The sequence below is a fragment of the Lactuca sativa genome, chromosome 4 (assembly GCF_002870075.4).
Source record: "Lactuca sativa cultivar Salinas chromosome 4, Lsat_Salinas_v11, whole genome shotgun sequence".
In the NCBI taxonomy this organism is placed as follows: Eukaryota; Viridiplantae; Streptophyta; class Magnoliopsida; order Asterales; family Asteraceae; genus Lactuca; species Lactuca sativa.
In genome coordinates this window covers 5,306,980-5,322,166 of record NC_056626.2, presented here as the reverse complement: position 1 = coordinate 5,322,166, position 15,187 = coordinate 5,306,980, and the positions used below count along the sequence as shown (strand labels likewise).

General features: G+C 36.2%; 2 protein-coding genes across 3 annotated transcripts in view; one reads left to right on the top strand and one right to left on the bottom strand.

The window, feature by feature from the left end:
* The first annotated feature begins 10,119 nt into the window (after nucleotides 1-10,119).
* On the top strand, nucleotides 10,120-12,765 carry LOC111893460 (two-component response regulator ORR26). 2 transcript variants are annotated; one of them, XM_023889519.3, is made up of 5 exons: nucleotides 10,120-10,409; nucleotides 10,923-11,075; nucleotides 11,169-11,558; nucleotides 11,650-11,723; nucleotides 11,803-12,765. In XM_023889519.3, exons 1-5 carry the CDS (start codon nucleotides 10,274-10,276, stop codon nucleotides 12,562-12,564), a joined length of 1,515 nt encoding a protein of 504 aa, XP_023745287.1. In that variant the 5' UTR covers nucleotides 10,120-10,273; the 3' UTR covers nucleotides 12,565-12,765. The 2 variants fall into 2 exon arrangements, with proteins under 2 accessions (XP_023745287.1, XP_023745286.1); XM_023889518.3 differs by having other exon boundaries at nucleotides 11,647-11,723.
* LOC111893461 (protein WVD2-like 7) overlaps nucleotides 12,712-15,187 on the bottom strand; it is a 2,558-nt gene continuing 82 nt past the window's right edge. Inside the window, exons 1-7 of the mRNA XM_023889520.3 lie at nucleotides 15,064-15,187; nucleotides 13,749-14,528; nucleotides 13,618-13,676; nucleotides 13,410-13,506; nucleotides 13,249-13,320; nucleotides 13,061-13,159; nucleotides 12,712-12,970 (exon numbers count right to left, since the gene is read on the bottom strand). The exon at nucleotides 15,064-15,187 is cut by the window's right edge and continues 82 nt beyond it. Of these exons, the coding sequence (XP_023745288.1) occupies nucleotides 12,803-12,970; nucleotides 13,061-13,159; nucleotides 13,249-13,320; nucleotides 13,410-13,506; nucleotides 13,618-13,676; nucleotides 13,749-14,528; nucleotides 15,064-15,135 (1,347 nt within the window). The 5' untranslated portion in view covers nucleotides 15,136-15,187 and the 3' untranslated portion in view covers nucleotides 12,712-12,802. The remainder of the gene's footprint in view (nucleotides 12,971-13,060; nucleotides 13,160-13,248; nucleotides 13,321-13,409; nucleotides 13,507-13,617; nucleotides 13,677-13,748; nucleotides 14,529-15,063) is intronic.

Genomic DNA, 15,187 nt, shown 5'->3' with positions numbered 1-15,187 from the left:
TGCTCATGAGCTTTAACTGTAGAAACGAAAGCTCTCCATTCAGATCTTAGGCCATTCAAAAAGGTGACCTTCTGTTCAATCAGCTTCCTTTCGATATCATGTTTGATCATCTTGCTAAGAAGATGATTGAAGCGATCAAACGTCTGTGTGACGATCTCATTAGAATTTTGCTTGAATTCTCCAAACTCAGACAAAAGCAACGTCTGAATAGAGTGCTCTAAATCTTCATCTGTGGAATACAGTTCTCGCAACCTATCCCAGATTTCTTTAGCGGTACTGCAGGAACTCACCAACCTAAACGTGTCAGATTGAAGAGCGAATCGGATCAGTCTCAATGCTTTGATGTTGCACTGAAACTTCTCTTTTTTGTCTTGAGCAACGTCTTTTACATCTTTTAACAGATCATTATATTCTTTCTGAGTTTTAATGATCTTGGATGTTCCTGAGTGAGCAAATGGTCCAGACACAATGGCTTCCCAAATAAGATACCCATTATCTTCAGATCCGATGACATAGTCTTCAAAATGATGCGCCCAAACTTCGTAATCCTGGGTGTATAGAATAGGAATCTTCGTCGTTGATCTAATACTGTTTGAGATGTTGATAGGATTAGATTAAGAATCGTCCATGCTTGATCGTTTAACCTGTTTGAAAGATTAGACTTGTAATATGTAATATTAGGGCAAACGAATAAATAAAGAGATACGTAAATTATGGAGTGACGACTCAATAAATATCAGTTAATGCGGAATAACCCTAATCGCTTCTTTCACAGAAGAGATGTGTATGAATTACACAGCCTCCTGCTCTGATACCAATTGATGAGTTTATAAAACTCTTTGATCGATTAGATCTTTAAAACAGGCGAATAAAGAAAGCAATAACAGTTAAACAAAAACACAAGTATGGATCTGAAAGAGTTGAATGATTCAATTAACTCAATCCTCAGCAGAGCTCGATAAAGAACTTCCGCTGTCGAGGATTCTAGGGTTACAGATGATAAGAACGTGTACGCTATAAAATCTCTATCAAAACATTACATTCCAGAATGCATGCAAGCATCTTTATATAATAAACCCTATACGAAACTCACGGATAGACAGGCCCATACCGGAGACAAAACTTGGACTAGCTAACGAGCCCAAAGACGCAACACTAAACTGGACCTAACATATATATATATATATATATATATATATATATATATATATATATATATATATATATATATATATATATATATATATTCAAATCATTGTTTTCCTGACACTAAAACTATAGCAAAAACTACGACATGATGTTTATGTCTTCTTGAAACCTGTGTGAGTACCTGTCTACTAATTTCCTGAGAATACAAGTGATTTGAAAATGTGTCAAAATTTAATTTGGTGAGCTTATAATCATTTTGTACGAAAAATATGTTCTTTGTTTCTTGAAAACGTTAGTGTGTTCTTCCAGAAAATCCAATATTTTCTCTGTATAAGTGTTGTAGTCTTAGTACCTTAAGACCAAAATGTATAAGTTTCTTAAGCTTAAAACTTGAAATATGAATTTCTGATTTATGTAAGTGATGTGACCTATATTGTTACCTCCTATGATTACTTAGTGTATACAAATTATATATAATCAAGATCAAACGGACAGTCGAATGAGTGACTCTGCCCTAAACCCACAACCAAACAAGGAACAGGATCTAAGGCGGAATCATGCATTCTAATGCCTATAGGATCTTCATTATATATAACCCTAATGTATACGTTAAGTAATCATTGAATTAACAATAATGGTCCTGTAAGTTGCACTGTACTCGAAAAATAATGTACTGTAGTTGTATTTGTATGTAATCCCTTTAAATGTATGTTTCTAGAAATGTTACCCATGTTGTACTGGGAAGTCGTGTAATGTGGTTTTATTATTATGTAAAACTATTTGAAGGTATGTTTTTCCCGTAAACAAAATGTAAAGTTAATGCTCAAATGAGAATGTTTGAAAATATATTACTCCATAAATGTGTCGTTGTTTTCTCCATGTAAGTTCTTATAACCATACTATGACCTAAGATGGATTGAACACGACAATCTTCAGGCGTCGGAAATGTTAACGACATTTGTCACCCCAGACCTGCCGGTCCAGCTGTAGCTAACAATCAGGGTGTGAGATTGTCAGTCCCATATAGATCTATACACAAATATCTCGCTCTCCCTGCAAGAGAATCTGGTTATAAGTCAGGACTTTCACTGGTACTTAGGTAAGTACTTGAAGACTGTCTCACAAATTGCTTCAACGAGTTTACAAGTAATGAACTGAAAAACCTTTAGTAAATGAAAATGTAACTTTTCCATAGAAATTTCTAAGTGTACAGATATTGTAAAATGACCCATAAACTATACCTCTTATATTTTATAATATATGTTCTATTGAAATGAAAAACCTTTGTATTTTAACACTTTGCGTGTAAAAATTTATAATTTTGGTAGCAATGTTATTTAAACTCTTTACGTAATATGTATAAAATATAATAAAACATAATAAATGGTTTGTAATTTTCACATAAGTTTCCTTGTGTTTTACTTGTATTCCCCCGCTAAAACATAGAAAAATCGTGAAAAATGTGTGGGTATGAACTCGCCTCGAGCGTGATTGCGTTTAGATAACGAGACAGAAATAGTAATCTTCGAGTTTAGAATACGTGAAGGGTTTTGTATCCTAATGGTTTTAAACACATAATAATGTGTAAATATATTGAACTAACATAAATATGATTGCATAACATTAGTTTATAAGAACTTACAATGATTTCTTTAAGGAAATAGCTTGAAGAAATGAAGTTCCATGAAGTGTTTGATCTTTAAATTTAGAAAGGAAATGGGTTTGAATTTGAGAGCAAATGTGAAGTAAGTTAACTGTGAATGAAGAATGGCTTCATATGTGTGTATTATATATGGGAAAACAAGGGATAAGAGTGTAAGAGAAATGACACTTACGTTGGTAAGTGTGATAAATCACTTTGGGAAGGTAAATAATCAATCTACTTGCATAAAATATCTAAGTTTTAAGGAGGATTTCAGACAAAGTGGAAGAGATTTCGGTCTAGCATGACCAGAATCATCAAATATCTCACACAAAGTAGTTTTTGGTCCTAGCTTCCACTAAGAAGGAGTTTTCGGTCTTGTTATGCTTCCGTGAAGTGTTTTCGGCCTTAGTGGGCCTTAGGGAGGTGATTTCGGTCATGATGTGTTTCAATGAAAGTAATTTTTGTCTATGAGTGTTTTCTAGATTCCTAAAACCGAAATCCTAAAGTACTTTACAATTTCATGCTTTTAGATTTATCATTTTGGCTTGTGTTGACTCCTTTGACTCCTTAATGTTTTGTTAACTTGTATTAACTTCAAAGGTTTATTACTACAAGGTTTTTCCAAGGTAATATATATATATATATATATATATATATATATATATATATATATATATATATATATATAAGCATGGTTTTCAATGACCATTATAGTTCTATTGCACCAAGTTACATTGTGAATTCATTGGTACATGATTGAAGTTTAGACCTAGTTTGCTCTGAAAATTTTCAAGTTGTCATGGTATGTGGGATTGGATACTTGTGATTATTCTATGGATTGGATTTCTATTGTACGAATGTTTCTTGCTTTGTGCTTTGTGGAACTCTTAAGTGATGGGAGTTAGCTACTAAGTGAGTATGTCAAGTCATATGTAACAAAGATTGGATAATCTCAGAGTGATGGATTTCACCCTATTGTGCAAATCTTGTCTAATTCCAACCGATGTGGGGATGATTATGTTACTTGAAGGATTATCTAAGATTTATTACATATGATTGTATTCATGAGGTGGGTGTCTGGCATTATAGGGAGTTCTTTAGCAGCTAGTGGCAGGGTGAGGTCGGGAACCTAGGAAGGCTTAGGGTTTGCTTCAATGGATTTCATTAAGCTGGTTAGCGATTGTTTGGTGTATGGATTTGAGAAGGTGACTTAGAGGATTCAGGAGGATTCTTGAGGAAAGTATGGATATGTGTAGAAGGTAGTATTGGGCCCGTACTACTGAAAGCACAGGATCAATACTTGAATCAAGAAGAGTCTTAGAGAATCTAGGAAGCCTGTGGGATATGAATTCTTAGGAATAATCAATTCTTTTTCATGTTGTTTTCGGTATGGTGTTAATTACTCAGGAATGGGGATTTGAATTCTGATTCCGGCTCAGGAGCAGGTATTGAGTTTATCGATGCGCGGATGCGGGCGTTCATCTCATCGGAGATTACTCGTGGTATTTTAGAATGTACCCCGGTGGTCTTTGGTTTAGTCAAGGTAGGGAATTTGGAGTTCTTGGATGGTCATTTGGGGGCCTTTCGGGCCAAGATTGTAGTAGGGCAGTTGAGGGCTCGTCTGGAGCCCAAAACTTGTGGATCTCTAGAATCCTTCAGGAAGGAGGATCCTATTTTCGGATCTTGAAATTTAGGACTAGAGGTGAGATTCGCACCATATCCCCAGGATGGTCGGTGTAAATCAGGAGGAGGAGGTCAATATTCCTTCATATGTTTTGCGGGTATGTTATCTTCTGCTTCTTCAGGGTGGTTATTGGGAATTTGTATTGCTTTGGAATTTTGATTGGGTTTGAATAAGTTATATCTTGAGTCAATTCTCTGCTATTGTTTGGGTTATCAAGGATTGTTATATTCCATTCTGCATGCCGAGAGTCTTCAATGAATCATCAGAGGGCCATATCTTGTTGAGCGGGCTTCCGCATCTTCAGTTGTTGATCTGGGTCTATGTCGGGATCAATTCATGGGTATTGTTTGGAGGATATTTGCTCAAGATTAGCGGGTTAGTTCTACAATGAATTCAAGGTTCATTGTTTATCTTTTGATCTGGTGGGATCGACAGTCGTTTATGAAAGAACTTTTAGGTTGAAATCTTACCGTTTCTTGGGGAGGAGCGGTAACAAGAAGATAATGGTGTCAGTTTCATGAGTTGTTGGTCATTGGATGTGTCAAGGGAGTTGTATATTCTCATGGGTTGTAGACGGTTAGAGTTCAGTGGTTCTTTGAGAATGGAAGTTGGGGTGGATGTTCGTCGGTGCAGGGCAAGGGTTGTGGTTTCTAGTCGCCAGCATAAGAACCCAAGGATTCGGTATGGTATCATGCGAGGTGATTTGGATTATCAGACTGGTTAGGATTTCAAGGGCATTATCTAGGATTTCAGGAGTGGGGCGATCTTTGAGTTTGGATAGTAATGGAACGTTAGTATTGATTAACGCATGACATAGGCGGTTCCGGCTATATAAGGTTGATGGGTTGGGAATCCATCGGATTTAAGGAATGAGAAAGCTCCGTCGAGTCTAAGTGGGCGAGTATCGATCAAAAATTATGGGAGTCAGATCGGGTGTGAAACTAAGGTAAGGTTCAAAACCCAGTCAGGAGGAGACACAACCCAAGTGGCTGTATGGATTGAAGTTGTGTAAGTTGGAAGTCCAGGAAACTTCCAACAGCTGGTCGGTGCCTTCTTTGTTATGCATAGTGTTGGATAAGGTGTCTAAGTCCATAACTTATTTGGTATATACTTGACCCGACCCAGCATGGTCCATTTGGGTTGCACTTCACCCGAACTATTTATGGATAATTTTATGAGAGTTATACACATATGTTTATTAATATATTATAAGTTATAATATATTATGAAGTCATGTTATTTAATTAGTCTTAGTCTTAAATTAATTATGAATTAATTTAGAGATTAAAAGGAAGACTAATTAGATTATGGGCTATTGGTTTTATATGGTGTGGGCTAACCCTCATTTGTTAATGCGCTAGGCTTATATGGAAGTCCATGGATGATCCATGGAGCTTTTAACCCATGGATCCTTGGAAAAGGAAAGGTCATGGGTTATTAGGGTTTCACCCTAACCATGTACACTATATAAGCATGCTTATGTTGCATGAAATAGCCACTAGTGTGTGTGCTTGTGTGTGGCCGAAAATTACAAGTGTGTGTACACTCTCTAAAGGTTTCCAAATGTTTGTGGTGATTTGTGATTTCCATTTGAGGCATTCACACTGTTGGTGCTTGGCTCTCAAACTCCAAGGAATCAATCTCATCAAAAGGTATGTAATCTCATCTAACTCTTTTATGTTTAAAAGTTCCCCATGCCATGTTAGATAAGTTATGAACCTTGGAAAATTATTATTTTGCATGTATTAGACAAACATAGATCCAAGGTTTATTAGGGTTGCATGCACACTTAGGAACTGTTAGATTGCTCAAAACCCAACACATAGCAGGCTTGTGGATGGATCCAAGACGAGGGTTGTGTTATAACCTCGCTGCCTGTTCTTGTTTGATGAAGGCTTTAGGGTTCGAATTTTGACCAGAACACCTGATTGTATGCAGCTGGATTTAGGTTTCGGCTCTGAATACGTGGGATTGTGATGGTTAGGCCATGATTGGTATCCATGGTTGGTTAGAAGTGTTGTAAGACTACGATGGATCGTAGCATTCACCAGTTCAAGGTAGACTATCGTTAGAGGTGGTCATAAGCGTAAAGGACGAATTAGTCGTGCCTTGGGCACGCTGGCCAGGATTGTCAAGGAGTATTTCTCTATTCGAGTTGAGGACCATTAGCGTCCGAGGCAGAGTCGAGCCTGTGTATCTCTAGTCGGGTAGGACTCGTGGGTGAGGCCGCTCCATGGTATAGTTGTGTGGTACCCGTCGGCGAGGCCCGTATGATTATGGAAATATAGGTAGGACCTGGTGGAGACCGTTGGGTCAAGGTTTTGGATCTTGAGTCACAAGATCAAGTGGGGGTCAATGTGTGACGCAAATGGATTTATAGGCTGTGTAGCCTTGTTATTTGGACTCTTGGGAACCTGGTGGTTGGACCAGGTACGAGACTGGTAGTCTCAGCGATGGTATGGGAACCTTTATATCTCGGTCTAGTGAGGGGTTGTCATGAATCAAAAGGTTTTGGGTGAAATACAAGCGCAAATCCATGGATTTCGGGTTATGAGTTAAGTATCGGGTTGGATTTTTGGGTGAGATCTCGATTTGGGAATCACAAGTGTTTATGCACAGGATTTTCTTTTCAAGGGATAAGAATTTGGGGTATCTATATGTCGAGCGCATAAATCGAATGGTTCAAGGGTAAGGAATGGATTCAGATTTGGTGATAGATCAAGCTCTTGTGATTGTGTTTTGGATTGGTTCTATTGGTGAAGGGCATCAAGATAAGTCAAGGCAATATTATTGATTTGGATCTCGTGTGTGGATTTGCTAATTCGGGGAATATGTTAGGTCACTTGCAGTTTGAGTTAAATAATCCCAGAGTAAAATATTTGACCATGTTGCGCAGCTCTCGTTTGATTTTAACCGTTGCAGGGATGAGTCTTCTACTCAAAGGATTATTTGAGCCTTTTGTCAAGTATGAGTGTTCCGCATCAATAATGGTCAGTAATTTTGTCTCCTTTTGAAGCATCAAGTCAATCAAGGGTGGGAAGCGTTCTGTTTAAGTTTGGGCTTCAGTGAGGTTTTGGTCTGGTAGTAGTATCGTATGGGCGGGTCTGTCGGGGAGTCAGATCAATTCGAGATTTCAGATTTTAGGTAAATAGGGGTTGGTCATCTGTATGGGATTATGGATTTGACTTCTTCGGGTTAGAAAGTCTTGCTTGGGTTGGTTTTGGTTGCCTTGTGAAGGCCATTGTATGCTCAAGGTTGTGATTGTGTCCCTCGGGCTTTCGGGATTGCCGGGGATGGTAAGGAATGATTTTGAGGATGAAATCGAATTTAAGTGGTGGAGAGTTGTAACGCTCGGTTTCGAATCGCTTCATTATTCGGGACCGTGGCCCGATCATCAATTATCATAAGACTTAGGTCCTTGGGGAAGAAAGGTTTAGACCCATTTGGATGTGGGTGCTGTTGGTTATGTGATGAAAGCGTTCGGTTTGTACTTTAGATCCCAAGGGTATCGGTAAAGGCGTTGGTTCGGGCCTTTTATGAATTTTAGATTTAAGTTCGGTTGGTCAACAACAACAACAACAACAAAGAGTCCTTCATCCAGATATAAATACATTGGTGCAAACCGGTAAAAATCATCAACACTCTCAAACTCTTTACATATGCAATATCCATCTCCGATATTTAACTTAGGCATCAGAGAGTAATATTGGGGTCCCACTCTCGGTAGTGCTTCCTAACTTAGTGTCTATCTATTTTGCAGCGTAATTTCCTTCATAAGCCCCATTGGAGAAGACCATCCACTAGGGGTGTTCGTTTGGATGGATCGGTTTGATCCGATCCAATTACAATTCGGTTGGATCGGTTTTTTATAATTCGGTTTTCAAAAAACAAAACATTCTAAAACGATATATAATTATAATATTACCCAACTTTACACAAGAACCAAAAACAAATTATTTAGTTGTGTGTTGAAATTTATAAACAACTACTAAGAAGATATATTATAGTTAAATATTTTATAGATAGAAACTTTTGATAGAAAATGCATATTAATGTTTTTTTTTATCGGGTGAAACGTTTTGAACCTATTTGAAAAAATAAATTACCAAATTAATAAATAACTATGGATATATATTATAAATAGATAAATAATAAAAGTTTATTCGGTTTTTTTGGACTATTCGGTTGTTATTTTATAAACCAAAACCAATCCGAAATCCAAAATAATAATTCGGTTTTGTTAAAAACCAATCTAAAAATCCAAATATCTGAACCAAGTAGTCCAATCCAAATTGTCCAATTGGATAATTCGGTTTTATCCGAATAATGAACATTCCTACCATCCACATACCAACAACTCTCTAGGAAGCTACATAGCATCATATAGTTTTATATTATTTCTTTTTAATTCATCTTGACTTTCTTATCAAATATTAGGTTATATACAATGATGTTAACCTTTTCAATGAGTTTTTAGATTTAATTTAAAAAAATCTTATGGTTACTGTTTTCAATAGAAATTTGGAAAAAGATAGAAGTTGAAGGTGGGAATGGCCATTAGGCTTAGTGTGGGATAACATGACTCAACACTCACTTTATTTAAGCATTAGAAACCTACTCTACTTACTTTTAAACCCAACTTTAACCATGATTGGCACTCATCCTCATTAGTTTACTATATATTCCAAAATTTTGTAATTTGTAAGGTCGATATAAAATATTGTTTGAAAAATACTCACTTTCTGATAACAAAATTATGAAGAAATAAGTATGATGGTCCCATAAATTAAGACGGTGTTGTTTCATCTAATCAAGCTCAATAGAGAGGCGACATGTAAGGCATAAAGATTCATTGTTTACATTAATTATTTTTCCAATAACATCAATATTAAATTATCCAATTACATTTATGTTAATAGATTGAAAAACTAATTCTTTTAAAAATATGTCAATAAATCTTGGGGTCATAAAACTACATTAAATGACCCGTTGGGCTCTATTTTGGTACTAAGAAATTAAAAGTATCCAACCCAAAATAGTATAAACGCATCATGTTGATTATTCATACATGATTTCTCGTATTTTATGACTTTGTATATGGGAAAGGTTTATGCATATGGGATATAGGTGTCTTGAGATAAGTAGCGTCAAACTGTGGGTAACATCGAACACTTGTCTCCGAGTAGATGAGATATATGTTGATATTATACCTCCAAAAATGACTGCACCACATTGATGTCCTACAAAATGTTCCTTAACATGTGAATGAAAACAAAGGGATAGTAAGTAAAGTGAACCGTAAGACATAGACATGAGTTAAGTTCCTAATACATCCATACGAATATCATCACCTGCAAATAATGCAAACAATGAACAAATAAGTCATTGTGAACAGATAAACATGAAGATGAATAAATCATAATACAATCATATTAGAGGGTATCAACAATAAAGATGATAATAAGAAACGCAGAAAGTGAATAGGGAATACACCGTACAAACTTGAGGGTGTTGGTGGTGATGTTTTTTAATGTTTAGGGTCCAATAAAATAAATCATAAACTTGAGTGGTCTAATTAGAATATTCGCTACTTTAAACACCCGGGACCGTTGGTTACTACAAGCTTACTGCCGGCGCCAAATATTCGTCTTCTTCCCTCTCTTAAAAACTCCTGCAAACATCAGTCGATTTCCGAACTCTCAAACTCCATACACCTCTTCTTCATCAGAGCTCTACTTCTTCACTCCCGGCTGTTCGCCTGAGTATTTTTGTGTTTGATTAATCTGTCTTCTCCGATGGCAGAGGGAATAAATGGATTTTCATCGCCAAGAGCCGACGTTTTTCCGGCAGGACTTCGTGTCCTTGTCGTCGATGATGATCCTACTTGGTTGAAAATTCTAGAGAAGATGCTCAAGAAGTGCTCTTATGAAGGTCTGTTTGTATTTCATCAGCAACTGTTTTTTTTTTTTTTTGGTTCAATATGATTCGTTTTCGTTCATGTATATATTTGTTCGACTGAATTTGCATGAGGGTTTGTTTTTTATGTATATAACATTACAAAACAATTAAATCAAGCAGAAATACCAGTTTTACTGATTCATATCTGTCATCAAAGTTAAGCTTTGGGTGAACATCGATATCAGGTAAGCTCTGAGATTTAGGGTGTTATTAGTAGAGAAGGCCATGAATGAGTTTAGCTTTTTCAAGCAAGATCATTTTTTTCAGTTGTGAAGTATCAGCCAATTAATAAACAAAGGTCGAAGGTATATAGTACGTTAGTAGGAAGCCTTGGGCATATACAAAATCAACCCCTGTTACATAGTTTGATTGTTCTTTATGAGGTCTATACTTTATACAGAGCCTGGTTAATTCATGATCCAAGTAGAAGACATTGTTAAACAATGGCATGGAGAAGATGATTGATTGTGGTTGTTGTTGTTTCAGTTACTACATGTGGACTAGCAATAGAGGCTCTGGATCTGCTTCGTGAAAGAAAAGATGGGTTTGACATTGTAATTAGTGATGTCAACATGCCTGACATGGATGGTTTCAAGCTTTTGGAGCATGTTGGACTTGAAATGGAGCTTCCTGTCATTAGTCAGTCTCTTTCTTCCCCAATATATTTATATCCAAGATTTATATGCATATACATATATATATTAAAAACCAGAACTGATTATTTCTATGCAGTGATGTCTGTTGATGGGGAAACAAGCAGAGTGATGAGAGGTGTCCAACATGGGGCTTGTGATTATCTTCTGAAGCCAATTCGAATGAAGGAACTAAGAAACATATGGCAGCATGTTTACAGAAAGAAGATACATGAGGTGAGAGATAGTGAAAGCCATGAATGCCTTGAAGAGATTCTGATGATGAGAAATGTATCAGAACAATCTGATGATGGCTACTTGCTTTCTGGGGGTGACATAACACCAGGTAAGAAAAGAAAAGACGCTGAACATAACAATTACAGTGACAAAGACTTCATTGACCATTCTTCAATCAAGAAAGCAAGAGTTGTATGGACAGTCGATCTTCATCAGAAGTTTGTAAAAGCTGTCAATCATATCGGTTTTGAAAGTGAGTCATCAATCATCATAGCACGTACTTTTCTTGAATTTACTTCTTCTGATCATTTGATATAAAAACGTTTGTTTTTTCATGACAGAAGTGGGTCCCAAGAAAATACTTGACCTAATGAACGTGCCATGGTTAACAAGAGAGAATGTTGCAAGCCACTTGCAGGTATTTCTTTAACTCTGGGCTATCAGTTTTTTTTAAGATCTTATCCGGTTCTCTCATAAAGTTTCTTAAAATAGTGCAGAAATATCGTCTCTACTTAACTAGGTTACAAAAAGATGATCTTAAAAGTACAGATTCTATAAAGATGCAACAAAATGAAGGCGTCCAGAATACCAATTCCAGAATCCATGAAGTTGATCTCAAAACCACCACCACTTCATTGCAGACAATAGAATCCAAGAAAGTATTAACCGGTTATGCAGCCAAGGGGCAGGCTCAGCACAACAAGGCCAGCAGTTCAAACATCGGAATCGGAAACAACCACTCCTTCGGTTCAACTCAGTACCCAACATTTAACTCAGTGTTGCCAACTCAGTACTCTTGGGATGGAGGTTTCACAGAAATTCAGTTCAAACAAGAACACAACAACCAACACTTTGAGGTTGAAAATGGGTCGGGACTATTGCCTACTACTGTAATCCAACAACACAACCAAGAAAGAGGAAAAAGGATAGCAAATTCAAACAGTGGAATCAAGTCATCTTTTGGCTCCTCCTCCTACATTAACATTATGCCAACTTTCCAACCTCCAGATCCATGGAGCCTGAAAGATGATCATCATCATCATTCCATTAATAATCTTGATTTATCTTCTATTCTGCTTCAAGGTCAACAACTTTCCTCCTCAACAAATCTTGATATACAAAAGAAAGGAGTAGCCGAGTATAATGATCCAGAGTTCCCTCCAAGCTTATATGATGCACTAAGATTCGACTATGAATATGAATACCCTCCTGACTCATTGGAATATCCAGTAATAGATCAAGGCCTATTCATAGTTTGACATCATCTCATCTCATCTCATTTAAAAACATGATCATATATATGGATGGATGATCCTCTTTGGCAAGAATTTGAGGCGTCCTACAATGGGCAAAAAGAAGAGGCTATTTTGTTTGGGTACATACATTTTTCCTTTGCAACAACGCACTAGATAGAAACTTGTTTTGATAGAATAATAATAATACAAAAAATTATTACAGCACTTAAATGATGTTGAAAGAAGCAATCAACAACAACTTTCAACATTGTTTCTTTGACATAAAAGCCATGGAACTACTTAGTTTTTTTTTATTTATTTCTATGAAATTCTTTGGCTTTGAAGGAGATTGACAGCAAGTATCCTTATGTACTAATCTTGGAGTCGGCTTCCTTCCAATCTTTGGTGAGCAAGGTTGCATTTGTGGAACCTGCATGATTTTTAAAAATATGGTTTTTTTACTGATTAAATAAAAAGCTTTTTTTACTTCATACCACAAACTCATTGATAATTTAATTACCTTCTGAATGCTACTACTTCTTATCACTTTTGTTTCACTTGCAAATGTTTTTGCTTCCAAAGCAGTGCTCCTTCGCAACTTTTTATTGTCATTCGTAGTCTGTACAAGAATATGGATGGAATCTTTATCATAACCAAAAGGTTATATCAGACATTTCACAAACTATGTATCAACTAGAATGTGCAAACCTTCAGTTTAGGTTGAAGATGAATCTTTTCTGTCTCCTTCTTGTTGCCCTTTTCTTCTAGCTTCTGAAAGAACTGTAGTGAGAGAAGCAAGAAAACATCAACAAACATAACAAGAAAAAAAAACATCAAGAACCCAAAAATTTGGTTATCTTTATCTTTACCTCTTTACGTTTTGCTGCACGTTCTTCACTTCTGAAGCTAAATGATGAAGGCACAGTAGAAGAAGAAGAAGAAGATTTTGGTTTCTTTGTACATACACTAGAATGGATGACACGATATATTTTAGAGACATTATTAGGGTATATATCATTTACAGGGATAAAAATTACAAATCCAACAACATCATTGGTTTTATTCCATAAAAATTACCTTTTGTTTTCTGGTGGTGGGAGGACCTGAGAAGCTTTCTTTACCCCGTTGATAGACACCTGGGAATCAAAACAGATGATTCAAATGTGATAATAATAATGAAAATTCAAGAAAAGAAAGCTGAAGGTTACCTTTAGGTTTAGAGGTTGCTGAATAAGTCTATCTTTAGGTTTACTTATAGTTTTTAAGATCCTATTTTTAATTACAGCAGGGGGAAAGTTCATTGACATATGAAGAGATTGTAAAACTGATCTCTTTTTCTCTGTTACATCATTTGCAGCCTTTTTGGGACGAATTGGAGGAGTTGGTGTCTTTCTAGAAGTTTCCTTCTTACTCAAAGAAATTTCAGAACCTTTGTTTATCTTATTTTTATGTTTCTCTAATGAAATATTTTCGCTTGATACTTTCCCTTGTTCCACTTCCACCTGGCAGCGGCTACTTGCCATGTCATCCTCAACATTTCCAAATTGTTCTAGAACTAGGTTAGTAATAGGTGAGCAAACATCTTTACATGATGCTATTTCTATATCTTGTTCATCGATATGTTGTGAGAAAGCTGGAGTAGTGGTAGTAGTAGTAGCAATAGGTTTTGATGACTCGTTTTCTTGTGGTTCATCAATGGGTGAAAGGGTATTGAATCTTGTAGGAGAAATGTTGGCTTGAGGGGAGTGATTTGGAGGTTTGTTTTCTTTTTGAGGTGATTTTGTTTTTGTGGATTTTTTGGATGCGATTTTCTTGTAATGTGCTTCAAAGAAAGCTTTCTTTTCAGCAACAGCACCGGGTCGAGAGTGTTTTTGAACATCTTCTAGGGTTCGATTGTGAGAAAACGAAGACCATTTTTCCCAATCTAATGGTTCAGTCATGAATCGACCAAATGAAATTGATGTGGTTAGGGCTCGTAGAGGGTCACCCTGTGGCACATAAAAAGAACCATATAAACCCTAGAAACACGTTATATAATTAGGGTTTTCTTTAAAACCCAATAAACAGATTAAAGTTGGGGTTTTGAACAAGAAACAGATTAAAGTCTTGACAAAAACCAAGTAATTTCAAGAAAACAAGATACAAACTAGTGGTGGAACTTCAATTTTGGTGACAACAACACATAATCAAAACCCTAATCGGGTTCATATCAAAATGAAAAGCCCTGGAAGTAAAAATCATACAAACTCTAGAAAGCAGAAACAGATTAAAGTTGGGGTTTTGAACAAGATGACAAAGCGTACACATACATAATCGTGACACAAATGAAGAATTTTGAAAAAAAACGAGATGAATGTTATTGCTAAAACTTCAATTTCAGGGACGACAACAGTGCAATTTTGAAAAAAAAATCAAATTTGGATTCAAATAAAAATTGAAAAACAGTTCAATTGGAGAGCATATAAACCCTAGAAACAGATTAGAAATTAGGGTTCTTTATATCATATTCTTGAACTAACTAACCTCTTTGTATTCGCAAGAAGCGAAGAGAGGTTGTGAAACTGAACGCATCAAGCAAGGAGCTGCTTCACCCATTTCCACAGATCTAGAGAGAGAAAGTAATCCCTAGTAAAAGAAAAAGAAAGAA

Bases quoted from the DNA above. Each gene is read 5' to 3' on its own strand.
- LOC111893460 (XM_023889518.3), top strand. From the start codon at position 10,274: ATGGCAGAGGGAATAAATGGATTTTCATCGCCAAGAGCCGACGTTTTT. The intron at 10,410-10,922 runs GTCTGTTTGTAT...TTGTTGTTTCAG, and splicing joins CAAGAAGTGCTCTTATGAAG to TTACTACATGTGGACTAGCA. The intron at 11,724-11,802 runs GTATTTCTTTAA...AAAATAGTGCAG, and splicing joins ATGTTGCAAGCCACTTGCAG to AAATATCGTCTCTACTTAAC.